The 26,902-nt window shown below is 54.2% G+C and overlaps 1 protein-coding gene across 4 annotated transcripts; it reads right to left on the bottom strand.

Moving 5' to 3' along the window:
• Window positions 1-469: 469 nt before the first annotated feature.
• On the bottom strand, window positions 470-24,417 carry NDEL1 (nudE neurodevelopment protein 1 like 1). Of its 4 annotated transcripts, XM_030962272.1 has the most exons (10): window positions 24,315-24,417; window positions 15,646-15,743; window positions 14,132-14,285; window positions 12,873-13,021; window positions 11,248-11,384; window positions 9,088-9,261; window positions 8,123-8,214; window positions 5,970-6,121; window positions 3,304-3,338; window positions 1,860-1,953 (listed from the first exon to the last, which is right to left on the bottom strand). In XM_030962272.1, exons 2-10 carry the CDS (start codon window positions 15,729-15,731, stop codon window positions 1,946-1,948), a joined length of 987 nt encoding a protein of 328 aa, XP_030818132.1. In that variant the 5' UTR covers window positions 15,732-15,743; window positions 24,315-24,417; the 3' UTR covers window positions 1,860-1,945. The 4 variants fall into 4 exon arrangements, with proteins under 4 accessions (XP_030818129.1, XP_030818130.1, XP_030818128.1 ...); XM_030962269.1 differs by lacking the exon at window positions 3,304-3,338 and having other exon boundaries at window positions 470-1,953; XM_030962270.1 differs by lacking the exons at window positions 3,304-3,338; window positions 24,315-24,417 and adding an exon at window positions 19,335-19,623 and having other exon boundaries at window positions 470-1,953.
• Window positions 24,418-26,902: the final 2,485 nt, after the last annotated feature.

The raw sequence follows: 26,902 nt of genomic DNA on the forward strand, positions 1-26,902 counted from the left end.
GAAGGGATGGAGCAGCCCTGGAAGGGATGGAGCAGCTCTGGAAGGGATGGAGCAGCTCTGGAAGGGATGGAGCAGCCCTGGAAGGGATGGAGCAGCCCTGGAAGGGATGGAGCAGCCCTGGAAGGGATGGAGCAGCCCTGGAGGGATGGAGCAGCCCGGCTCCTGTGCACAAGAAACTCCTTCCAGCTGTTCTAAGGAAGCAAAATTCCCCCGGAGGGCTCAGCTGGAGGCTTCCAAGATGTCCCCAGCTGAAATACTGTGTCCCCCCCTCAGTGCCAGCAGCAGAGACTGGGATGGCCCCAGCAGTGCTCGCTCCCCTGTGCCCAAACTGAGCAACATTCCAAGGGAAGGGGTGTGGGATAACGTGGCACTCACTGCCTGAATGCTGCCCCCCCACCCCCAGGGCTTGGCAGAAAACCCTGCTGGACAAAGCAAGAGCCACGGCCACTGGTTCTGCAAAATCCACTGATTCCACATTAAAAGAACTTTATTTTTGGAAGATTACTCTCATTTGTTTTCATTCTTTTGAAACCACATCATGTCAGTGGCACCAGGGTGGAACGGTACATCCTATGGAAACATGCCAGAGAGAGCCTGAATAAATAAAGCTACAAAGCCCAAGTTATGTACAAAGACCTCAGGCAAAGGTATTATGTTTACAAATCTATGTACAATAAAACAAATGTAAACAGTCAAATGCAGCAGAGGATGCACAGGAAGGAAGGACCATACAAACCCTAATGGCAAAGGGACAATCCCACCTCCACTGCTGGGCCAGTGGGGTTTTTTTCTCAGCATTTGTAACTCAACCACCTGGGAGCTGCAGAGCCCCTGACCGACGACTGCTGAACCCTCAGCTCCAACCCTGGCTCCATTTGCTGGATCAGAATAAAAATCCACTGACTCTGAGGCACATGGACAGAGAAACCACACAAACGTGCTGCTGGAAAGACCCACAAGGTTCAGTCGCCCCAAAGTGTCGGAGCAGCCCCCAGGTGAGGCTGCACAGTCCAGTCCTACAGCACAGGGGTGACGGGCAGGGGGCTGCTGGGGCCAGGGGAGCAGCAGCTTCCTAAAGCTCCCATGGGGTCACTGTGAGTGGGGTGAGGGACGGAGGCCAGCAGGGCCAGGGAGCTGTGGGGCAGCCCTGGGCACACCTGAGGGCACAGCCCCTGGCCACAGCACTGCCCACCCTGCTCCAGCCATGCCAGGCCCAGCTGGGGGGCTGGGGTGGGCACAGGGCCTGGCTCTGAGTGTGTGTCCAGCTGTCCAGCGGGGATGGACCCGGCCTGGCCAGGCTGGAGCTGCTCACCCAGCCCTGCTCTGACTGCCCGGGGTACAGCTGCCCCTGAGACAGCACCTGGGGCTGATGCCAAGTGCCAATGGCCCCAGGGCCACCCCAGGGCACTTCCAGGAGCTCTGAGAGCAGCAGCTGCAGGGCCTGGCAGGGGACAGGGACAGGGGAGCCTGGCAGGGGAGGGGACAAGGCCCTGTCAGACCTAAGTGAGAGGAGAGGGAAAGCCAAGGGGGCGAGGCTGGGCCTGGCCCCCAGGCAGAGCAGGAGTCACTGTCCCCAAGCACAGCAGGAGTCACTGTCCCCAAGCACAGCAGGACTCTGTGGCCCCAGGCAGAGCAGGAGTCACTGTCCCCAAGCACAGCAGAGGTGGCAGCTGGTGGGGCCGGGGCAGAGAACGTCCACTACAGCGAGAGCAGAAAACAAACTGTATTGACAGGACATGGAGGGCCGTGGGCTCGGGGTCTCCTCTCAGGCCATGTTCCAGCAATGGGGTGGCAATGGGCAGGAATCAGGAGCAGTTCTTCTCGAGGTGTGATGAGAAAAGCATCCAAGTCCAAGCCCTGGGGGCTCATACACTCAGGGGGAGCATTCCCGGTGCCGAGGACGGGCGGGAGCCCCCCAGGCCGGGGGGCCCTTGGTCAAAGCCATTCACTGCCCTGGGGACAAGAGACAGCCCGTTAGGGGAGCAGCAGCCAGCACAGGCACTGCACTGACCCTGCTCCTCCCTCCTTCCCTCCTCCATCCCTGCGAGGAGGGCAGGACAGCCCCAGGTCAGTGCCTATGCCAGGCTGGAGCTGGCACAGCCTGGCCGAGGTCACGGTGCCAGGGGGACGAGTGGCCACAGAGCCTGAGCCTGCTGGGGCTCAGCAGGGGCTGGGCAGGGTCAGGGCAGCCCTCAGGGCACCCCCACCTGTCCCTGCCCTGGCACACAGTGCCCTGTGCTGGAGCCAAGGCACTGCCCTGTGTCCCTGTGCCCAGAGGGGACACACACACACTCAGCAGTGTCACAGCCCCGTGTCCCTGTGCCCAGAGGGGACACACACACACTCACACACACTCTCACAGCAGTGTCCCAGCCCAGCAGAGCTGGCTCTGTGCCCTTCAATCCCCACTGGGCTGCAGAGGAGGCTCCCAGCATCCAGAGGCTCCCCCTCCCCGGTGTCCTGCTGGAGCTGTGCAGCTCCTGCCTTCCCACAGCAGCCTGTGGGTCCAGCAGCTTTTCCACCCGTGCTCTGACACATGTGCCAGCCAGGAGCAGCACTCCCTGCTGGAAATGTCCCTGCACTGACTCCTCAGGGATGTTTCTGGCTGCCTGTCCCGGCAGTGCCATGGGCTTGTGTCCATGTCCAACCACTCTCTGCCCTAATTACTAATTTGGACTCATTAATCATTAATCTGCATTTCAAGCTGTATTTTGTACTTAGCACCTCATGCCCAAGACTCCCTCAGCTCTAAGTATCCAACAAATCCTCAGGGGAAGATTTTCCTGGAACTGCCCCAGGTGCTTCCAGCTGCCCCAGCTGGGCAGGCAGGGACAGTGACACAGAGCAGGGACACTGCTGTCCCCACCCACACTGTCCCCTCCCTGTGCCCTTGTTTGCTCTCCTGCCAGCCACAACCACGCCACTGCACACCAGCAGGGCAGGAGCCACAAAACGCTGGAGGAAAATCCCAAGCACAGGGCAAACCTTCCACATGAACTCCATCCATGAATCCATGCCTGCCCTGCACCCCTGCTGTGACCAGTGCCATCAGAAACATGCACTTATGGAAGTATTAAACAGAATTAAACAAAGCAAGCGGCACTCAGGCTTATGTTTGCAACAGGTCACAGCAGCAGAGAGGTTTATTTCAAGTCAGGAGAAAGAGCAATTGCACTCAGGCTTTGATCAGGGCCCATTAGTGTGGCACTACCAACTAGCTCGTGCAGTTAGCAGAGCCCCAGCCCTGCCCCAAGCCCCAGGTTACACCCCATGCAGCCAATCAGTGCAAATGAATTCATTTACCCATGACCAAGGTGGGGAATATGACCTTCTCACGCCTAGTGGAGAGAAAGGGAAAGTTTATGCACACAAAAATGACATTCCTGAGCAATGAGCAGCTGTGCCAAGCAAAGCTGTGCTGTGTGAGCTCTGCACAGCGAGGCTGATCTGCACGGGCAGCACAGCACAGCCACACACAGCTCCCCTCTCCCAGGGAGCCTTTCCATGGGCCAGGGACTGGGACAACCCGGATTCCCCAGCCTGGTATTGTGGTCAGGCCTGGGGGAACAGTGCAGACACCTCTGGCTGCTGGGTGTGAGCACAGGCACTTCTCACATTGAACTTCAGCTCCTTCATTAAAACAAAGCCCAAGGGAGTCACAAAACCAGCCAAGAATAAACATCAGCTGTGAGGACAGTCAGGACTGCAGGAAGGGGAACAAGCACCTCAGGCTGGCTGTCCAAGGCCCTGCAGAGCCCAGAGCAGTTCTGCTTCCTGGACAACACTGGAGTGACATTAACAACCAATTAACAATAATTACAACAGCAAGATACAAGTATCCATCCTGAGGACCATCCTCAGGCGCTGCTCTGCCATTGCCTGGCATCTGGACAGAACCTGCATGTTCCTGAAGGGACAAATCTGCAGGAATCACCAGACACTGCTGAGTTTTGAACAAGCAGATAAACCCTGACTGCCCCAGGTCTGCAGCCAAGCCCTGGTGCAAGCCCTGCTGTGCTCCAGGCCTCCCCTAAAGCAGGGGCTTGACAAGAGCTGGAGACACGTCAGGGATTTCAGTGAAATGGCAGAGGAGGAAAGCAAACAGAGCTGTGACAGCTGTAATGGTGTGGCCGAGTTATCTGTGCCCAACCCAGCACCCAGCACCAGCTGCTGCTGCGGCAGTGACTGCAGAGTGGAGCAGGGCTGCACTCACAGCTGGAGCAGAGCTACTTTCACACCTGGAGCAGGGCACACTCACAGGGGGAGCAGAATCATACCTGGGTCAGGGTCACACTCACACCTGGGTCACTGTTACACACTCACACCTTAGTCAGGGTCACACTCACACTGTGCCAGGGTCACACTCACACCTGGGTCACTGTTACACACTCACACCTGGGTCAGGGTCACACCTACACCTGGGTCACTGTTACACACTCACACCTGGAGCAGGGTTACACTCACAGATGGAGCAGGGTCACACTCACACCTGGGTCACTGTTACACACTCACACCTGGAGCAGGGCACACTCACACTGTGCCAGGGCTGCTCCCCCAGCCCAGCTGCCAGGGCCCAGCCAGGCTTTCCAGAGCAGCCCTGGAGCACAGCACGGGCACTGCCAGCCCTGCTGGGCACAGAGTGCCTCAAGGCACAGCCTGGGGCAGCCCAGGGGCTGAGGGGACAAGGACAGGACAGTGGGGCCGTGCAGCACCTCTGGCCACTTGCAGATAAGCACATGAACACTTCCAGCCCTGTTCCTGCCCACTCCCACCCTCAGCTCTGCCGCAGCATTTCCTCCCAGGCCTTCCCAGCCTGCTCCTCCCTCCAGGCAGCCAGCCCTGCCAAGGAGTGTGATGACAATCTGCATAATTAAAAGTGACCCCCAGCCCAGAGAGCAATCAGCTTACTGTCCCAGCACACCTCAATATAGCCCTGCTGCCTGCCAGGAGCTGCCATAATCCCCCAGCACCTCCCTGCTCCCTGCAGGAACCCTGCTGGGGAGGCCCAGCCCAGCCCTGCAGCTCACACAGCCCCAAACGCTGATCTGCACGTGATTTCGAGGCTCTGAATCCTTCCTTTCCAAACACCAGCGGCTGCAGAAGCTCCCAGTGCGTTTTTAGGATGCAGCTTGCCCTGCTCCCCTCACAGCCCCACTGAGGATGGATGTGGGGAGCCCAGCTGGCTGCTCTGGCACTTCCAGGTTGGAACCACCTGGTTTCATTCTCTGAAATAAATGCAGGATTGAGGAAGTGCTGAGTATCAGCACTGAATGGTAACATGAAGACACACAGGGAGCACGGAGGCTGTTTGCCCTCAGCACCACTGGAGCACCCTGTGCTTTCCAGCTCTGCGGCCCTGAGCAGCGAGGAACTGGGGAATCCCTCCTGCAGCAGCACTGCCGGCATCCCAGAGGGAGCTCTGAGCACACACACACACACACACACGGGCTCCTGGCTCCCAGGACAGCGATCCCTGCTCCCAGGCTGGCCCACAGCAGGGAGGAGCCACAGCTCCATCACCAGCGGCTCATCCCTCCCCTCTCGGAGGGGTGTGAGCACCAGGACTCCCTCCCTCCTTCCAGAGAACATCCCTGCCTGCCCTCAGCTCTGAGAGGGAATCTCCAGCTGTGGTTCTGCACCTCCCCAGAGCACACCTGCAGCTTGGGCACCCCCTCCTCTGCCCCTCAGATGCCCATTCCTGACTGCCTGGGGTTGGTACAGCCACCAGATGGGGCAGATGCCCTCAGAGGGCTCATTCCTCAGCGCCTGGGGTTGGTACAGGCAACAGGAGATGGGGCAAGACTGGCACTGCCACCCCACACCTGCTTCACTCTCTGCTTCACAGAAATCCCTGCAGCCCCTGCTCCACGAGCTGCTCCTCCTACAGCAGAGCCGTGGGGGCAAAGGAGGGGCCATGAGCAGTGCCCCAGAGGGCTCCCCCAGGGCACAGCAGGGCCTGCCTCACTCACCCCTTGTCAAAGAAGGACGTGTGCCCTGGGTGTGGGTACTTGGTGCCGTTGCTGCTCAGCACGGCGCTGCTGACGTTCCCTGAAATGTAGGATTTCCGTGATGCCTGGTCCTTCGCAAAGTTCCTGCAAGCAGCTAATTTGGATTCTAAGGCCTGTGAAAGGGGAGGAAAGAACAGTGTTAAAGAAGTGGTAGCATGAAGAGGGAAGTATTCTTTTCACTGCTGATGAGCCCCAGGTTGCCATGATCAGCACTCCAGTGTGATCACCCTTGGCAAAAAAATGGGAACAAAGCTGTCATTTCCTCGTCACCCCACCACAAAGGAAACACACAGATGCTGATGCAGACTGCCAGACATTACTCAGCTCCACGAGGGCTCAGATTTGAGAACAGATGAACTCTGAAATAATTACCCAAGATAAGGAAGCCAAATCCTAGCAGAAGTTACCCAAACTTCTTGCCTCAGCAGCTGCCTTGAGCTGATCAGAGCACTGAGAGCCTACAGCAAAATCCTCAAGCTGTGCACATAGAAAATTGTTTTTTTTACCAGGACAATGCCTCCTGGAATTTCGTTCTTAATCTTGGCTTGCAAAATAAAGTCAATTTCTAAAGTTTCACTGTCACTCTTCCAAACAGGCCTGGTGAGGTTTTTTCCCCCTCCCCATGTAAAGTGCCAGTGGAAGGAGGAGCAACATCCTGATTCTGTCCTTTAGTCCAGAGCATCACCTGCCCTTCCTGCCCCCATCAGAGGCTGAGTATCCACCTTATCCTGGAGATCCACGTGGTGTACCAGACAGCCCTCACTCATCACAGCCTTCAGAACATTGCAAATGCCTGCACTGGGGACTGAAATCCATCTCCCCAAATGTGGGCTTTGCTCCTGCTCTGCACAGAATACTCCATTAGGAGGGCACTGACATGCTGCCACAGGTGAGTGAGCCCTGGGCACACTCCTAGGAATCCCTGGAAGTTTATTTAGGGGTTATGGACTATGCAGGCAGCTGTAGGCAGCTCTGGGTGTCACAGATTGTCCCCTGGCCACAGGCAGGGTCATCTGAGCCCTGTCTCAGCTGCAGGCAGGGAAGCAGAGGGGAAACCTCCTGCAGAGACAGGATTGCAAAGCTTGGGATGGGGCACAGCCCCAGATAACTGAGCAGCCTCTAAGTGCTCCAGAGCCCTGTCCCAGGGCCAGTGTGGCTCAGGCAGGCTGGAGAGCAGCTTGCTTATTTGGAGCTTGCTTATTTGGCATTTCCTGTCCTGGCAGAGTAATCACAGGGATTAGCAGTAAACTCCCCAAATCCCCTGCAGACTCTTGCTCACAATGATCCCCTGTGAAACGTGTCACTGCTAACCCCCAGCTGTCCTGCTGCCCTTTCAAACCAGGCCTGAGCTCTCAGAGGAGCAGCCAGGGCGTTTGTCATGTCCAAGCCTGCTAAAACAACTGTGAGAAGTGTCTGCAGTGCAGCTCCTGGCAGGCTCCAGGGGCACAGGGCAGAGCCAGCCACAGCTGCCCTGAGCTCCACTCCCACTCCAGCCTCCTCAGAGCAGCTCCTGGCAGCTCCAAAGTCATTTCTGCTTCCAAGGGGAGAGCCTGGGTCCCGAGCAGCACTGCAGCAGATGTTTAGAGCAGTTCTGCTCTGCTGACAGTGTAATCCCTTTAAAGGCTCATGCATTTCACTTCCCCACCAGCCACAGATGGGAGCATTTGGCTTTCTCCTCATTTATTTTCTCACTTTCCTACCAAAGGTTTCCAGGCTGGCTTTTCTTTCAGTATCTGTGGCAGATCTCCATGGGAGAGGAGCTGTCCCACCCTGGCAGGGAGATCCCAGCTCCTGCTCACCCAGGGCCTGAGCTCCAGCTCTGCAGCCCAGGCAGAGGAAGCTGCAGGCCCAATTAAGGTAAGAACAAGTTGGCAGTGTCTAACCCAGCACTTGAAAAATCGTTATTCCAAATGTGAATTTTGTCATCCCAAATTGGATTCAGAACCATAGGATCAGGCTTTAAAAATCAAAATAATTTTGAAAAGAATGCATTATGAGTGAATGCAGTGAATGGATGATTTGGCAGCTCCAGAATGCACCCAGCAGGGCCCAGGCTGTGCTGTGACGGAGCACAGGGATGGGAGCCCCAGGGAGGGGCAGAGCTCAGCACTCACCCCCACTTTGCGTAGCAGATCTCCCACGATGTTGAGTGCAGATATTCGAGCTGAAGGAGTGAGTGGGCTGGTTCCAAACCCATTTGGTATAGCTGCAACACAGACACCTCTCATTACTTCACTCCTCCACAGCTCGGGTTCTTCAAAAATTTAAATAAATCAGCTTCTACATTAAAAACAAACCCCAAACATATCTACAGTCTTGCTGCAGACATTTCATGCAATTACCCACAGTAACTGCAGGATCACTAGGCAGTGAGGATGATAAAGCTTAATTCCTGCCCTGGCTGCCATCAGCCCCCCCAGCAGAGTTCATGCCCTCTCCATCTGCAAGGCTACTGACTGCAATCCATCCCAGCAGCCAGAGCTGCCTCTGCAACACCCACTGTTAATCCCTGGGACTGCCCAGAGCCTCCAGATGGGAAAGGGGCTGCACTGAGATCCCACTGCCCCACACAGGAAACAGGACCCTGGAGAAGTCACTGTGGTGACAGAGACTCCCAATTCCTGACCCTGCTCACGCACCACTGCTGCTGCCCACTGAGCAGAATTATCAGTCCCTGCACTCCCCTGCATTCCCAAATATTTTCAGGGCCCCAGTGCAGGGTGCAAACCCCTGCCTGCCCCAAAGGCAGTGCCCAAGCTTCACTGTCCTCCATGGAAAGCTTCTTCGAAAGGAATAATCAAAGAAACAGGAGAAAAGAATGAGAAGAACACAACAGCATCTGGCTCTCAGAGATGTACCAAGGATGTGGGGAAGAGCCAGCCCAGAGCTCCTTTTCCCCCAGCCATGTTCCAAAGCTGAGCTTTAAGAGTAAATAGCCTCTGCCAGGCTATTTACTCCTGAAATGCACTGCTGCTGCCCTGGGATCACACACACACCTGCAAGTGTGTGAGACCCACACCCTATGTCAACCTCTGGTTCCTTAAGGAGCACAACCAGACCCCATTGGTATGGATGGTACCTTTTGGGGAGGGAAAACTATTTTCTGATCCTTTTCCAACAGGTGTGGCTGGCAAGGAGAGAGAGGCCTGGACAGCTGAGTCCATCTTCTCACAGTCCAGAGTGGGGGAGCTGGGAGCTGATTTCCGGGTCACCTCCTGCTGCCTTTCCCTCACAGCCAGCTCCTGCCGCAGGTCTGAGGGTTGAGAGAAGGAAAAAACCCCACAAAATCCCATATTAGTGATTGGCAAACTCACAAACACTCCGTTCATTTGGGAGGGGCAGCAGCAGCAAATTCCCAATAATTCTGGGTTAGTGCCTGCTGCTTCTTCCTTCAGGAGTGGGGACACCCCTCAGAGCAGCCCCATCCCATTATCCCACCCCATTATCCCATCCCATCATCCCACCCCATTATCCCAGAGCAAACAGCCCTGCCTGCCTCACACAGCTCCTGTCTCTGGCATGGGGGCAGCTGATTTACATCAGGATTTCTCCCCCTTTGCAGAGTGAGCTCCACGTTCCCAAAACTGCAGCTGGACACAAAGAGGAGCTGCTGCTGCTGCTGCTGAGCACAGCTCCTGCTCAAACACAGCCTGGGAGAACGCAGCAGTGACCTGTTCCTGTGCTTCCCCTTCCCTACATTCTCCTCCCAGTTAATAATCCACACAAGCCAAAGGCAGCCCAAGGCTTGCACCCAGTTTCTTGATGCCCTGACAAGTAAAAGATCAGACTGGAGGGCAGTCCAAAGGACACCCAGCCCAGCCCAGCCCAGCAATGATCTCTCAAATCCTCAGAAAGATGCAAACAAACATTCCAAGTGAGTTGTTCCTTTTTGGGCAGAGCAGCTTCATTTTCACAGACCTCTTATTCCTCATTCCTCAATCTGGTACAAAAGCAAAATTACCTGCACATCACAGCTTTTAAGCTGTAACAAATATTTAGAGCTGATTTTAGGTAAAACAGCAGAGCTGAAGTGAAAATCTGCCTGGGCTCCCAGAAGAGGATCTGAGGCTGTTCAATCAGAAATGTCATACTGGAATTGGACAGTACCAGTTCTTTTAGGATCTGAGGCTGTTCAATCAGAAATGTCATACTGGAGTTGGACAGTACCAGTTCTTTTAGGATCTGAGGCTGTTCAATCAGAGATTTCATATTGGAGTTGGACAGTTCTTTTAGAGGCTACTGTTCCTGCTTGCTGCCAGAGGGAACAACTCACAAATGCTAAAAATGTCCAAATGACTCATTTAAGAAACAAGATGTCTGTTTTGCTGATTGCTCCAGTGTTCTAGAACACAGTCCCCTGGGTTTTGCTGGTTTTTCCAGTTTTATTGCCATAATCTCACATTACAATACATATACCCCCTCAGAAAATTTCTTTCTTCACATTTATTTCAAAATCCCTGTGCTTTGAATAAAGCTCTCAATTTCTGGGGCACAAACTTGCTTCAAAAATGTTCCTAAAGGAGAAAAACAACAAAAAATGCCAGCCTGCTGTCAGGTGTGTTCTTGCACTCAGCTCCAGGCTTTAAATGAGAAAATATTTTAGAAAGCTTCATTTAGGGAACAAAGTTGTAAACCACCAGCACAGGCTGATGAGCAGAAACCTCTACTGTTGGAGAAATCAGTTTACAGCACCAGTAAAAATGCTTCCCCAGCATCCTCAGTGTGAAATCCACTGGGGAATCCCCAACTCCTGATCTTGTCCCAGAACACCATCCCAAACATCTCCCACAGGTCTGAACACAGCCTTTACCAGAACATCTTAAATAATATATTCAAGGCAATTTCCAAGGGGCTTAGAAGGAACGCAGGAGATTTCTTTTAAGAGTTACTTGATCATTTATCCTGTATTTCCCTGTCATTTGCTGTGCTTTCCCTTCCTATAAACCCACAGCAAGAGGAACTTGTGAAGCAACTTCCTCAATTCTCTTACATCTGTCAAACAGAGTATTTTGTGTTAAAAACCCTGAATTCATCTATTATTAATTCTGCCCTAAATGAGGAAATTTTTTCTTTTTGGCTACACGGGACATACAAAGAGCACAGTGTTAGTAAAACCTGAAGCATGCAGTTCAAGTCTCATCATGTGAGGCTTTCTAGAAACACGAGCTTTGCTTGCTGCACATCTCTTTCAGCAACCCAGCCCTGCACCAGGAGCCAGAACCAACCAGACCAGCCATACCTCTTGCTTCATCCTTTAATCTCTGTACAGAGACCAGCAATGACTCCTTGTCATCCAGTTCACTTTCTAAAAATGCATTTCTCTCAATAGCTTGGTTCAGCCTTTGTTCAAAGTCTTCCAATGAAACTATTGTTGCCCTAGAAACAAAATCCAGAATATTAGGTTCTTCAGCTCAGCCAGCATAAAAGCTTATTCAGAAGCATAACAGAAGGAAAATGTTAGCAGGGCTATGTTCAAGGGAAGCATATGAAAGCCATGGAAATGCTGCTTAGAAAGGAGTAATCAAAGAAACAGGAGAATAGGATGAGAAAAACATGATAGCATCTGGCTCTCAGAGATGTACCAAGGATGTGGGGAAGAGCCAGCCCAGAGCTCCTTTTCCCCCCAGCCATGTTCCAAAGCTGAGCATTAATCAGTGCCCGAGTGTCACGGACATATTTTATGAAAAATCCTTTTGTCAGGATCTTTTCTCCTGAGAAGCTGACAAGTTTCAGCTTCTCCATCTTTTGCTGCTATGGAATGTGATTTGGAGAATTGTTTACCCAGCATGTGAAATTGTTTTTACTTGATGACCAATGACAGCCACCTGTGTCGAGGCTGTGAGCAGTCACAAGATTTTATCATTCCTTTCCTTTCTATTCCTTTCAAGCCTTCTGATGAAATCCTTTCTTCTGTTCTTTTAGTATAGTTTTAACATATCACTATAATATAATATATAGAATATATAATATAATATAATATAATATAATATAATATAATATAATATAATATAATATAATATAATATAATATAATATAATATAATATAATATAATATAATATAATATAATATAATATAATATAATATAATATAATATAATATAATATAATATTTATCATAAAATAATATATCAGCCTTCTGAAACATGGAGTCAAGATTCTCATCTCTTCCCATGTCATGGTTGCCTGCAAATTCTACATTTGGTGACCCTGAGTGAGGAACATTGCCACAGCCCAGCCAGGTGGGCAGCAGAGCACTGGGACATTACCTCAGACCCAATTCCTCCCAAAACCTGTGCCAAAAGTTACTCATGAACCTAAAGAACCTTGTGCAAACAGGGCTCAGCTCTCAGACCTTTTCTCCAGATGGCCAGAGGCTCATTCCTGCTCTCCCTGAATCGATGGCAGGATTCCCACTCAGCAGAAGGGAAGCATGACCTCCTCCCAAACTGGGTGTTGCCAGCAGCAGCCTGCTCATTCCAGCTCTAGGAAAGGGCAGGGCTGCTCCCTCCAGCTGCTCTGCAAGGCACCAGGACACTTCTCTGGTCTGGCTCATTGAACAGGACTATGGAAAGCAGGAGACTGACTTCAAAGGGGCTCTGAGGCAGCAGCAGCACAAATACCAGTCACAAATATCAGGGGCAGTGCAGGGGCCTGGCTGGCTCTGGGCACAAACCACACTGCCCGTCCTGCTGCAACAGGAACCAGCTGATGACTGCACTGCTCAAGGAATCCAAAGTCTTCGGGGTGTTTGGGGTTTTTTCTGATATTTTCCCTTTAAGGAACAATGAAATGCTCGAGCTGAGTAGCAAAGAAAAGATCTTTGTGGTGCAAACGTGAAGGGAAGAGGAGGTTTGCAGCCTTCACCTCTTGGCACGTTCCAGGTCATCGTTGGCCTGCTCCAGCTCCCTCACATATTTGTGCAGCTGGTCTTTGATGGCCCTTGTCTGGCTCAGGTCATCCTCCAACAACGACACCTGCTTGTAACTCTGGGCATACTGGTGCTCCAGTTTCTCCTGAAACAAAGCACAGGGAGATAAACATCAGCTGCTGGCACTGGCCAAGCCATCAGCACAAAAAGTGTCACTCTGTGTGCAGCGTGCTGGTTTGGGACTGAAACTGGAGAGGGAGAAGGAACAGGCTGCGAGCCTCAGAGCTGGCCCCAGTGCAGAATGGCACAGCTGCCTCTCAGGGATGCAGCCCCGCATCTGCTCCCCTCAGCCTGCACTGACAGCTGCTCCAGGAGGGCAGGGAGACATCCAAGTGCCCTGCCAGCCTCCCCTCTGTGCCCTGCCCTGCCAGCACCCACCCCCACTGCAGAAATTCTGAGGTGTCCATTGGCAGAAATGGGCCACTGAAATCTGCCACAAAACCTCCAGGCCCGCAGACTCATCCTCTGTGAGGAATTCACTTCCAAAAACCCTCTGAGGGCCTAAGAAGAAACTCCTGAGCTCACAGAACACACCCTGACCCCACAAGCACAGCTGGGACTGGAGACACAAAGCAACCCCATAAACTCTCCTTCCACCGAATGAATTTCTAACCTCTGCCTTCACTAAATTATCCAAGACTGCCCAAAATGATGCTTTTTCAATTCAAGAGAGGCAAGAACTCGTTAACACAGAGGCATCAATTGAGAGCCACCTTTTGCAGATCCTTCAGCAGTTCCTGGCTCCACAGATAAGGCTGTGAATGGACTGGAGGCTCCCTGAGAGATGAGCACAAATCACCCAATTCCTGCTTTCTCTGGGGTCTCATGAAACCAGGGAGACCCTGAGGGCACCAAGACTGGTCTGCAAGGAAAGGTGACCTGACAAACCCCCTGTGCTGTGCCCTGTTGCTGTGCTGCTGTTCCCTGTGGAACAAATAAAGCTCCTCCCTGGCACAGCCTGGGGAATTCAAAGCAGCACAAACTCCAGGACCAAGTTGCATGACGTGAACAAGAAAAATTCTGCCAGAAATGGCCCTGGCCTTATTTGGGGTACATGCCATGCTTCAGTGTGGATCTTAACCAGACATCTCCTTTTTAATTTGGGTATTCAGCGCCCAAGAGCAGCCCAGTTGATTCAAAAAGAGATCCAAGATGAGCTGAAAGGAAAAGCAGCACTACCACAGAGAAAACCTACCTTTAATGTTTCCACTTCATATTTCAGTCTTTGGTTATCTGCTTGCAAATCTCTGTTCCTCTGCTCAGCTTGCACTAGCTGTGCCTCCAACTCAGCTTCTAATTCCCTGCTTCCCTCCTGGAACTCAGCCAGCTCTTCACGAGCCTCCTGGAAGCTGCAAGGAGAGGATTGCATCAGTGGGAAAGGCAGCATCTCCCAAGCTACAACAAAACCTGCAGCTCTTCTCAAAGAAAAAGCTGAAAAACAGAGGTTTTAAAGCACTTAAGTGCCATCCATAGGCCTCTAAGGGGAAAAAGAAAAATGGGAAAATAGAGAAATTGCATTAAGCTAAGCTATTGAAGGAAATTAATTCTCTTACATCAAATCCAGCAGCCACCTGGAATGCCTGTGTGGAATCAAAGCTATTTACAGCATTCAAGGGAGCCTGAGAAGCACTTTGTGCTCCATTAGCTCTCACTGCTGGCAGACTTTATGGAACAGACAATGAATTAAGCAAACATTTAACCAGATTTTGGTCAGCAGCTGAAGAGAGAACAACAGCTTCTGCATCTCTGCACTAGCTGGAAAATTAAAGTTTGTAAAAATCATGCAGAGTCAGGAGGGCAGGACATGCCTGCCTCATTCCACTGTGAGTTATTAAATACCAGAAGTAGCCACCCCACATACTCTGCTTATTAAATTTGCATCTTTACCACATGTAATAGCTGAGCCCTGAGCAAGCAGCAGAGGAAACCACCGAGGCTTTGGGCAACAACACAAGCAGTGGTGCCTCAGATGGAATTCCTGACCCACAAGAACAGCTCAGGGTTCTCCACACAGACAGGGCCCTCCACATTCCCAACACGTCCCTCCCAAAAAACCCCAAACCAAACAAGAAACCCCACTTGGACCTTGGGCTCTTTGGGTCTGAGAGGGATTTAACTCCCAATAAACCTCAGTCCATGCCCCAATCCCCCCAGATGCACAGCACTGCTCCTGAGAGCAGCTGCAGCTTCTCCTGGCACTTTTGGTGCCAAAGCCCTGTAAATGATGCAAACCACGGGCACAGGCAGGACCAGGAGCCATGGAACACTTGGATAAAATGCAGCAGACACCAAATCAGGCACTTTTCATACCAGTAACTCCACTACGAGAAGCTTGAGGGAACAGGAATGATACAAGGCAAGCCCAAAGGGGCCTTCTTATGATAAAACACCAAGATACCACTCAAGGCAGCACTTTAATTACACAAAGGTGCACATGATTGCAGAAAGGCTCTGCTCTTGCTCAAACATGCTCAAAACATAGCCTGCAGTTCTTGGCATGGTGACACTGGGCAAGAAACACTCAGCTCCCACAGAGATGGAAATTTTAAAGCTGGAAATCCTTTCCAGAGAATTCTCTTCTACAGGTTTTCTCTGAAGTATCTAATAACCGTCTTGGTGTAGCCTTGCAGAGGAACAGATTAAGCAGCCATCATTAAGATCCAAGTCCTGGTCATTAAGAACCAAATTCAGCTTGCAAATCCACAATACCTTTGCTTGTACTTCAAGGAAAGCTCTTTCCAATAGGCAGTTTCCTCCTTTGGACTCGAAAAAGTAGGGATTTCTTCACTGTCCATGATCAACACGACCTGCAGGACACAAACACAGGGATACGCTCAGGACAAACCCGGGCACATCACCCCAAAACTCTGCTCAGTCCTGGGCTTTCCAGGCACCAGGATTGGCACCCACATTTCAGCCAGATGCCAGGAGTCCCTCCCAGGGCTCACCCAGCACTCAGAGCTGCCCCAAGGAGCCCCAGGACTTTGCCCAACCTCTGCAAGGGCTCCTGGAGCAGCCTGGAATGAGAGCCGAAGGTCTGGTTGTATTTGGTAGCTGCCACCAGAACTCCAGTGGTGCCACAATGTCACAGACATCTTTTATGAAAAATCCTTTCCTCAGGATTTTTTCTCCTGAGAAGCTGAGAGACCTCAGCCTGCACCAAGCCCATTGATCAGGAGAGCTGACCTAGAAGTCCTGACTCTAACAGCCATCACTTCCCAGCCAAGCCTGTCCCCTCAGGCTCAAATTGTCACACTAATGTGTTCTGCATCTCAGTGACCCACATTTCTGACACCTCAAAGTGGGCCAGAACAATCCCCTGCTTTCACCAGAGGGCAGCCAGGCCAAGCACAGCAAGGCACAAGTGGCACGTGGGCTCTCCAGCTGAGCCTGCAGCTGCCACAAGCCCAGAGCAAACTGATCCACAGGGGGCCAAGCACCTCAAAACCACCTCCAGTCTCACCCTGGGTTTATTTAACTGCACAGCTTTGCTGCACAAGCAAACACGTCACGGCTCGGGAGAAGGGATGGGGTTTCCTCTCCTGCACTGAGGAAATGAGAAGTACCTGTGGAGCCATTCCCATCACAAATTTCAGACAGGATTTTCTTGGGGAGCACTTGCATCAGCCGCTACCAAGGCAGCTCAGTCACTCCATGGGGACAGAGCCCAAGCCCTGTGCAGAAGCTGTGGATGTGGAGCTCAGTATTCCTGCCCCAACTGCTGCAGTTCCATGGTGGGAGCACGGACAGACACCTGGCACAGCTCAGGTGTGCCCAGCAGCTCCTGGGCAGTTGTGGGTTAACCTGGCACAGCTCAGGTGTGCCCAGCAGCTCCTGGGCAATTGTGGGTTAACCTGGCACAGCTCAGGTGTGCCCAGCAGCTCCTGGGCAGTTGTGGGTTAACCTGGCACAGCTCAGGTGTGCCCAGCAGCTCCTGGGCACTTGGAGCAGACACCTGGCACAGCTCAGGTGTGCCCAGCAGCCCCTGGACAGAGATTCCCACTGCCAGGACAGGGCACTGCTGGTGCTGTCCCCAGCACTTGTCAACACTGATCCAACCCTTCCACCAACCCCTCCAACCTCTCCCTGACCGGCTCTAAACCAGAGAGGCTCAGAGCAGCAGGGAGCACACCCACCCCAGAATAAACCAGATAAAGCACAAGACAGGCTCAGCTCCCACAGCTCAGCAGGGGCTGGGCTCAAAAGGTGAGCAGCCAAGCGGGCTGTCAGTAAAATTCAGGATGTGGCTAGAAAAAGCTTGTGCAAGGAAGTGTCTTACATCATTTCCTAGAAGCAGCTGAGATAAGGCACAAGACTCCTTCCTGTCTGCTCACACGGGGCACACCCTTGGAGATCAACATCCGAGGGATCCCTGCAGGCACAGCAGCCTGTGCAAGGCCAGGAGGGGCTGCCTGGGGCTCCCACGGACAGCAGGGGTGTTTGCCCCCCACTCCTTGTCCAGCATCTTCTCCTTCCACACACCTGAGGGAGGAGATTCAGCCCAGCGCTGCCTCAGGAATTCTGGGCAGGAATTCTCCCTTCCCAACCCTCCCAGATCTTCCCCAGCTCTCTCATCCTGCTTGGTGAGGGGGGTGGTGGGTCATGACTGCCCCTGCTCCGTGTGTCCCCCCATCCCGAATGCCACCAGCAGGGATTTGGGATCTGCTGACTCCTCTGCATGAATCCCTGCTGCAGATGCCAACACCAGCATGCACTGCTGAGCTCCAGCACCCACATCCTGCTTTTTGTATTCTTTATTATTTTATTTCTATTTTATCCTGCTTTTTGTATTCTTCATTATTTTATTTCTATTTTATCCTGCTTTTTCTATTCCCATGAGGGGCAGGACAAAGGGATTAGAGCACACAGCCACCCTGCAAACACGGGTGCTCCATGGCCAAAATACCAACCTGGGAGCTGGGGGATGCTGACACTTCCAGACCTGCTCCCAGCACACACGTGGCCATGGGAAAATCCTTCACTCTGCAAACCTCTGCCCATTCCCTCAGAATGATTCACAAAAAGATGGATTGTGCAAGCTGAGAGCAAATCCCAGGAGTTATCAGAGCCCAGCCAGACAACCCCACAGATCTCATGTGTGGGAGAGCGGATGCCCACGGAATACCAAGAGTTTAACAAAAACTGCTTTGCCTCAGCCTGCTGCCTGTTGTCCTGGCCCTGGGAATTCTGTCAGGAGCTGAGAACCAGCACGGCCAGTCCTTCCTATTCAGGGCTTCTTTGCATACGTGGCACTTGCAGAATCCAGCCTTTGACAAACAACACTGAGGCTTTCAGGGAGCAGACAAGACAATGCAGCAGCGTCTTCCAGGGAAAATGAGAGCAGGCTTATGCTGCTGCCCCCTCAAATTCATTCCAACACAGCTTAGCATTCACACAGTGCCCTGGGAAAACACAGCCCTGTGGGCACAGCTCCAGCTCCAAAGCTGCTCCCAGACAAGAACTACCTTCAAACCACCGGGGCTGCTCTCAAGCCCCCCCGACAAAGTCAGCAGGACCCAGCAACTCTCCACTGAGAAAAGGAAAGAACTTCTCCACGCTGCAATGACTCTAAAAAAACACAGTGTGGAGGTTAAGAACTTCTCTAAACCCAGAGGGGTTCGTACAGGACAAATCTGTTCTCCCACCTAGAAAGCATCCTTAAAACGAGAGGAGCAGTATCCTCTGGATAGCACGAGAGCCAGAGGCTCAAGAATGCACCAGAAATACCCAAACTAACATGCAGACAGGATTTTCCAAGTAATTTACACAATCTTGCATTCAAGACCAAGCCCAAACCTCTCTGGAGCCACCTTCAGCTAAGCCATTGAAACACAAACACAGCTTGAAGTGGAACACAGTACCTTAAACAAGCTCCCCAGGCTCTCCATGTGACTGCAGCGAAGCTTGGGGTGAAATCTAAGACCAAAACACTCAACCTGAAATCCAACACGACTCTCAGCTGGGACCCACCCCTTCCCACAGAGGGGAATCCACTCCTCCCTGCTCTCAAAGTCACCCAGTCCCTCACACGTCACGGCAGGGATGACTTTGAGCACTGCAATTCACCCCAGATGTACCTGCAGCATCTCAAGTGGCTGCAGAAAGAATTCCTCCTGATTCTAATTGCCTCACAGTCTCCCATTTAAAACCAGCTCACAAATACTGCCCTATAAAGAGAATTAATATTATTTGATCTTCATGAACAGGTCATTTTTCTGTATATTTTTCTGCTTTCTTCCTCACGACCCCGTTTGCCCAAGATTTTCAGACACCAAGCATGAAAATTTAAGCAGAAGCAAAGCAAGGCCACTCAAACAGGACCAACCACAGGGCTGAACTCCCCCAGCCACGCTTGGCTGATCCCCCCTCCCTTCAAGACACCACAAATGCCCACTGACCTTTGGAATTAAACAAGCAACCAGCTCAAAGAGGACTTGATCAAGAAGTTCTGCCAAGCTCACATGTGGCCTTCAGCTCTGGAGATAACAGCCCACTCCGGCTATCACAAAGTGTCCAAGTGCCTGCTGGCTGCCAGGCCCCTCTCTCGGAGGCAATGACGCCGTCACCGAGGGCTGGCACCATCCAGAGCTGCCACGCACGGCAGCAAGGACTGTCCACAGCCAGCTCTCCTTCCTCTTCCTCCTTTTTGCTGATTCATGGGCAGAAAAGCAGAAGAAATCTTGTTTGCGTCATTCTTCGCCTTCACAAACCACGAGGACCAACAGGTAACCTCCAGCTCCTGAAGCTCTTGATTTTCTCCCCGCAAACCCAACCAAGACTCACTGCAAGGTAACCAGAGCCCTTCAGCCAAAACTCAGAGCAAACGTGCAATGTCTTATTCGAAGATGGAAAACAAACAAGCAGAAGGCACAGATCAGATTTCACCAATCAATTTGGGCTTGTTCTGCCGCTGCTGGAACAGGAGCCGGCGGATTTCCATCCGTGCCTGGATGTGTGCCTGCATCCACGGCTGGGAGGAAACTGAACCTCTGGGAAGTGAACCTTCCCCTGCAGTTCTATTTCTGAACTGAATGTTCTCGAGTGAACCACAACAAATGCCTCCTTCCCTCTTACAACAGCAGCACGGGAGCTGTCAGCAAGAGAAGAAAGTCAGCGAGCACAGCGTCAGCACAACGCTCCTCGCTCTGCTGCAATAATAAATAAATCCTGCATTTCCAATTTGGGCAGCACAGGAGGCAGGAGATAACCAACCCTACCTGCAGAACTTGGTGCCAAACTCAGAGAAGCCTTTAAGATAAACCAAGCACCACACAGCAAAGCCTTGTTATCTCAACAGCCTCATTAATCAAATAGAACATGTCTGCTCTGCACCACATGGCCAGGACTCATCTGTCTGGTGAATATTTGATATCCAGTCACAGGAAAACCCTTGAAGAGTGAGCCAGCACTGGGTTAGAAGCCTTGAAACCAGAAGAAAGGCACTGATGCAAAAAGCCTCTTCTCAGAAATCAACCTATGACTACAATAAGGATTTTGTATTAAAAACATTTATTGCTTTCACAAACATGGGAAGTTTTGGACATTTGACCTCTGCTCCTTCCCAAGTAACCTCACTGAAGTGACTAAAAAAGGAGAGTTTGGGACTCCTGCTGCAGGCTCAGTACCTGCAGAGGTGAAGGAAAGGCTCCTGGAGATGTCCCTGTTGCAGAACACCCTGGCCTGAGCACGGGGACAATTTTCTCCCAGCTCTGTACCCAGGAACTCCAGAGGGATGAATGCACACAGACAGGAGCAAACAGCAAACTGAGCAGGAGATTCAGCCTGTGCAAAGGATTTACTTGTCCTGCCCCAGCCTCTGCTCCCTCCTGGGCAGGCTGGTGAGGTGTGGTGCACAGCAGGAGTTCTGATCTTCACCTGTAGGAACCCAGGACATCCCTCTGTCTGTCCAGAACGGCCAGGACCCTGCCAGGGGGCTCAGAGACCCTGGCATGGAGCCCAGAACACCTGTGGGTTTGGTTATGACCCGTGGAGAAAATTACCAACCTTGGATGAAGATCTGCAAGCCACAACAGTTTAGGCAGAATGATAGTGAAGTTATCACGAGGTGAAAAAGTAGATTTGGGGTTTTTGGTATGGGGATTCAGGGGGCAAGATGGAGGAACCTGGGCATGCCCAGCCTTTCTCCTTCTTCTTCTTGGCCTCCATCTTCTGCTGTGATGGTGGCACTTTCGGATTGGTTTAGAGTAGACGCTCACTGTCTAACATAGGTGATAGGTATTGGGAAGTAATTGTAAATATTGTACATGTAGTTTTTAGTATAAAGACATAACACTGCCCTGGGGCAGGCAGTGTGCCTGGAACTGTCCTGCTGGATGGACCTCAGCATGGCAGGACAAAGAATTTTATAGATAAGATACAATAAACAACCTTGAGACTGAGAAATGAAGAGCCCTGACTCCTTGTTCAAGCACCGGGCTGGGAAAAGAGACTTTCCAACTTTTCTCGGGGTCACTGTGAGCAGTGAGAGACCCCAACACTCACCCACAGCAGGCTGGCAGCTGGCACAGGCTGCCAGAACCTGAACCCCTCTGAGACCACCCAGCCACCTCCACCCTCACAGCTCTGCTGCTTTCAGTTCAAACCTTGAGGAACACCAGAGCATCCCAGGCAGCAGCAGTGGCTTACCTGGGGGGCTGTGGCACACACAGCCTGCACCAGGGACAGCTCCGGGTCCCCTGGGCCTCCTGTCATCCCAGAATCCAAACCATGATGACAACACCTCCTTGGAAGGCAGTGCCCACAGGGTGACATGCCTCTGGGACACCACACAGTGACCATGGAATTCCAAGGGAAAAGCACTCAGCAGGATTTCTGCCAAAAGGACTCAATTCTGTTGCTTTTGCAGCCCTGAAGTTCTACCATGGCTGGGGGGGTAAAATGGGTTTGAAAAATACCCCCCAAAATGGAGCCCAGACCAGCTGCCAGCAGAGAGAGACTCTGAACAGAATATTAACAGAATATTAAAAGTATCCCCCCCAAACTCTATGTTGATCAGGAGAAAGAACCAGCACAACCTTCCACTGAGCTGTGGGGACAGAAGAGCCCTGGAGGGACACGAGCACATCATGAAAAATCTGCTCTGATGGGTCTGGCTTTGCCCGGGGTCAGGGCAGCACAGCAGCGCAGGCACTTTGGGAACACACTCCCCGGTTTATCTCGATGATGTTTGCGGTGTCACAAACATCAAGGGCTGCAAAAATACCATTTCCTTCCTGCAGTCTGACTTTCCTGGCACCTCAAAAAACCAATGTAATGGACTGAGGGCATAAACTGTGCTTTGTTCCCGTACTTCTTGGCAGCCTGCTGCCGGCAGCAGAGACAAGATTCCTTGTGACACCAAGGTCACAGACATCATCAGTCTCGTGCTTTCTCGCCACTTTCTTATTTTCCTTTCTCTTCTCTGTCCTTCTCCACCAAATGAGGAATTATCGTACATATCTGCAAACTCTAAAGAGTCAGGAGGAGAAAAGGGAGGATTTTCCCCTGAAGAGGAAGGAGGGCTGACAAACACTGACTCAAACACTGCCTCTGAACTCTTCCTTCACTTCTGGGACTCCCAGTGACAAGTTTAATTAAATTATTAAACCTTCTCACCAGGGCTCTGCCTCCATGTATACAACAATACAGAAATGCACAGCCCAGCCAGGAAACAGGACAGGGGATCTCCTCCAGAGCAGATCTAACACTATTAATCCCAGATCCACGCTCTTTACCCAGCTCTGCCACATCCTGTGCAGCCACAGTTAACTGGCACCATCAGCCAGCCTGTCTGTGCAGTCACACTGCAAACACACCAAACTGCCATTTAAATAAATAAATATAGAAGCACAGAATCACTAAGGTTGGAAAAGACCTCTGAGATCATCAAGTCAACCTCTGACTAATCACCACCTTGTCAACCAGACCAGAGCATCGAGTGCCACATCCAGGAGCTCCATGAACCACCTCCTTCCTGGGCAGCCCTTTCCAAAATATCCAAAATCTTCCCAGTCTGTTTTCTGCCTTGAGACAGCTTCTTCCTCTTACAGTTACTGATATCTCTAACAAAACACTGGCCTTGGAAAGGCCACCAGCCCTCAGCAGGAACAATTCCTTCCTCAACAAGGAATTGTTTCTTGGGGGGGGGGGTTGGAAAAAATGTAAAGGAAGAAAAAAAAGTATCTGAAATATCCAGGGAACTCTTCTACAGCAGTTTCTTGTATTTAACCACCTCTCAGGCAACAAATGCCACAGGCAGCCAAACCCCTGCACTTGTGTGCAAGTCAAGGCAGGGGGAAGAGAGAAGCCCTGAGTCACTCCCAGCGCAGAGCTGGATGTGGGTGCGAGAGCTCAGCTCGGCTCTGCTCCCCCTGGGGACAGGGATGTACCAGGGGGAGAGCAGGGCTCTGCTCCTCGAGAAGGACAGGGATGTGCCGGTGGGAGAGCAGAGATCTGATCCTTCTGGGGATGTGGCAGGGGACAGCACAGCTCTGCTCCCCGGGAAGGACAGGGATGTGCCGGTGGGAGAGCAGAGATCTGATCCTGGGAAGGACAGGGATGTGCCGGCGGGAGCCCGGGGCTGGCTCGGGGATGTCGCTGCTCTCCTCCCAGCGCATCCTTCCAGCCCGTCTGCTGCAATTCGGGTCACGCTCATCACCCGGGAGAGCACGTTCAGGCACAGCACACGAGGATACCAACCCCGGAGAGGAACCCTGGCGGAATGACGGACGGAATGACGGACAAACACCCAGCGGGGACCGCGGAATGACAGGAAGGGACCTGTGCGTCCAGCCTGGGAGCATCAGCCGTGTCAGCCAGCAGGGCGCTGAGCTCCACCGGCCTGTCCTCAGCACCCCCGGGGGGATGACTCCATCACCTCCTCCCTTCCCCCGCCAGCATCCAACCACCAATTCCGGGAGGAATTTCTTCCTGAAAATGACGCTGCGCCCTGGGCATATGATCGATCGGGGATTTTACGAGAATAGACGCAAACCACGCGTCCAGCTCGCTGCCAGTGACGGGAAAACGCCCAGGCGGGGGCCGAGGCCGGCCGAGCGGCGGGCAGGGCCCGGGGCAGCTCCGAGCCCCGGCGCGGTCCCGGCGGAGGGACCGGCCAGGGCGGCGGCCGAGCGGGGCCGCGCCACGACTGACACCGCCCGCGGCCAATGGGAGGCGGCACCGCCGCGCCCGCAGCCAATGGCGCGGCCCGGGGGCGGGCCCTGCCCCGTTGTCAATTTCCAGCCAATCGCGGCGCGGAGCGGGCCCGCAGCACCCCCGGCCCCCTCCCCGCCCGGCCCGCGCCCCCCGCCCGCCGCGCCGGGCCCCGCTCGCTGGGGCCTCCCGGGGAGCCCCGGGCCGGGCCCGGCCCCGCCGCTCACCGGAGCGCATCCCCTGTCACAGCCGCCGCCGCGCGCGCCCGCCGGGGCCGCCTCATCCGGGGACTGGGGGGCGAGGCCGGCGCGTGATGCAAGAGCCGGCGGGGGCGGGGGCGCTGTCGTCACACGAGGGGCGGGGCGAGGGGCGGGACCGGGTCTTGGGGCGGGGCCCGGGCGGTGCCGGTTCCCCGTGTCAGTCCCGGTGCCAGTTCCCGGTGCCGGTACCCTGTGCCGCTCCCCGGGCCCGCTCCCCGGTGTCAGTCCCGGTGTCAGTTCCCGGTGCCGGTACCCGTGCCTCTCCCCGGGCCCGCTCCCGGGCCACTCCCGGTGTCAGTCCCGGTGTCAGTTCCCGGTGCCGGTACCCTGTGCCTCTCCCCGGGCCCGCTCCCCGGTGTCAGTCCCGGTGTCAGTCCCGGTGCCAGTTCCCGGTGCCGGTACCCTGTGCCGCTCCCCGGGCCCGCTCCCCGGTGTCAGTCCCGGTGTCAGTTCCCGGTGCCTGTCCCCGGTGACGCTCCCCGGCGCCGCTTCCCGGGGCCGCTCTCCGGTGTCAGTCCCGGTGTCAGTCCCGGGGCCAGTTCCCGGTGCCGGTACCTGTCCGGGGCTGCTCCCGCTCCCCGGTTCATCCCGGTGTCAGTTCCCGGTGCCGTCCCCGGTGACGCTCCCCGGCGCTGTTCCCGGCCGCCTCCCCGGGTCGCTCCCGCACCCCGTGCCGCTGGGCCCAGGGCTGCTCCGTGCCGGGTCCCGGACAGTCCCAGTCCCTCGGGGCTCGGGCGTCCTTCCCCGGGGTTCAGGACATCCATCCCTCGGGGCCCAGGACATCCATCCCTCGGGGCTCGGGACATCCATCCCTCGGGGCTCAGGACATCCATCCCTCGGGGCCCAGGACATCCATCCCTCCGGGGAGCTCTGGAGCGGGCAGGGGCAGCTCCTCCTCCTTTCTCCGCATCCCGCGCCTGCTGCCTCGCTCCCCGCACACCGTGTCTGTCCCCGGAGCAGAGAACTCTGTGAACGGAGGTTTTTGGAGCTTTTACAGGGACCTCCGCTGACCCCGAGCTGAACCTAGGAGAGCTGACAGCCTCCACGGCTGTCCCTGTCCATCGTGCCTTTCTCATTCCCGTTTTCTGGGCACAGCGTGTCCCTCCGGGGGCTGCCCCACCGCTGTCCCCGCCGTGCCCGGGCTGCTCGGGTTCCTCCGCAGGGCTCCCGGGCGGGCCGTGCCCCGCAGCTCCCCGGCACTGCCCCGATACTCCGGCTGGCTTTGTGTTTAATTCCCTGCCCTGTAATTAGCGTCCGGGCTGTCATTAGCGGCGGGCGGGGCAGCCGGGATGCCCCCGTGCGTCCCTCGGCAGAGGCCGTGTCCCGAACCGCATCTGGGACAGCCGGTGGGCACGATGGCACCACGGCCACCTCTGTCCCCATGGCCACCTCCCAGCCATCCGTACATGGGTTATCCATGCTGCACTTCCCCTGGATTGCTGCAGACAGCCCGAGGATGAAGGGCACACACCTGTCCCCAGCCCGGTGTCCAGCCAGCCTGGTTGTCCCCTGAGCCCTGCACGGGCCTTTCTGGGTCACCCGGTGTCACCTGGGTGTTGCACAAGGCCACAAATGCTGCTGAGCCGCGTCAGAGCAGCGGGCAGGACGTGCAGCACAGCACAGCACGGCCCCGAGACACCTGAATCAGAGGCTGTGCCGGCAGGGGAAGCCACAGCGTCCTGGGAGCAGCCATGCCTTGGTGACAAACCGCCCCTGGAGCCGCCTCATCCCTCCTGGAGCACAGTCCTGTTCGCAGGGCGCCCTCCCTGTGCTCTCTGCTCCCAGCCTTGTTCCCAGTGCATCTTCCCTGTGCTCTCTGCTCCCAGCCTTGTTCCAGGACGCATTCCCTGTGCTCTCTCCTTTAACCCCACCCTGTGCTCCCGGTGCCTCCTCTCCGGCAGCAGGCAGGGATGCCAGCAGTGCCACCAAAGCCGCCTTTCCCAGCGGGCTGCTGACAAAGGCAGGGCGCTGGGGGCTGTTTTTCCCAGGGGTGCCCGCCTGGTTAAGCGCGGTTTCGGGGGGCGCTTGCGGCGGGGCGGCGCCGCTGTCCCGCATTGTGTGCGGGGCTGTTCCCACGCGGCAGCACAAAGGAGCAGTCACTCAGCATTAGCGACAGCACAATGCGGCTCCTGCTGCCCCCCGCACCCTCCCGGAGCGGCCGGACGGACACACGGACTGCAGCAGAACGGGTGGGGAATGAGCGGGGGGCGATTCAATCTGATACCCTCCCCACAGTCCGTGGTGGTGGGGGAAAACAACACCTTTGGGGAGGGAAAATACACCTTGGGGGAGGGAAAACACCTTTGGGGAGGGAAAATAACACCTTGGGGGAGGGAAAACACCTTTGGGGAGGGAACACAACACCTCTGGGGAGAGAAAACACCTTTGGAGAGGGAACACAACACCTTTGGGGAGGGAACACACCTTTGGTGGGCAGTAACTGGTGAAGGAGCCCCTGGAGCTGCCCTCCCAGGCATGGCAGAGGGGCTGGGTGGCTCTGCACGGGCAGGATGGGACAATTCCCCCCGTTTGGTGTCACAATAAGGCTCGGGGTC

This window comes from Camarhynchus parvulus, chromosome 18, assembly GCF_901933205.1.
Source record: "Camarhynchus parvulus chromosome 18, STF_HiC, whole genome shotgun sequence".
NCBI lineage: Eukaryota > Metazoa > Chordata > Aves > Passeriformes > Thraupidae > Camarhynchus > Camarhynchus parvulus.

Coding starts and splice junctions, on each gene's coding strand:
- NDEL1 (XM_030962269.1), bottom strand. CDS start 15,731: ATGGACAGTGAAGAAATCCCTACTTTTTCGAGTCCAAAGGAGGAAACT. Junction 14,286..15,645: donor TCCTTGAAGTACAAGCAAAG/GTATTGTGGATT, acceptor CTCTCCTTGCAG/CTTCCAGGAGGCTCGTGAAG. Junction 6,122..8,122: donor ATCTGCTACGCAAAGTGGGG/GTGAGTGCTGAG, acceptor CCCCTTTCACAG/GCCTTAGAATCCAAATTAGC.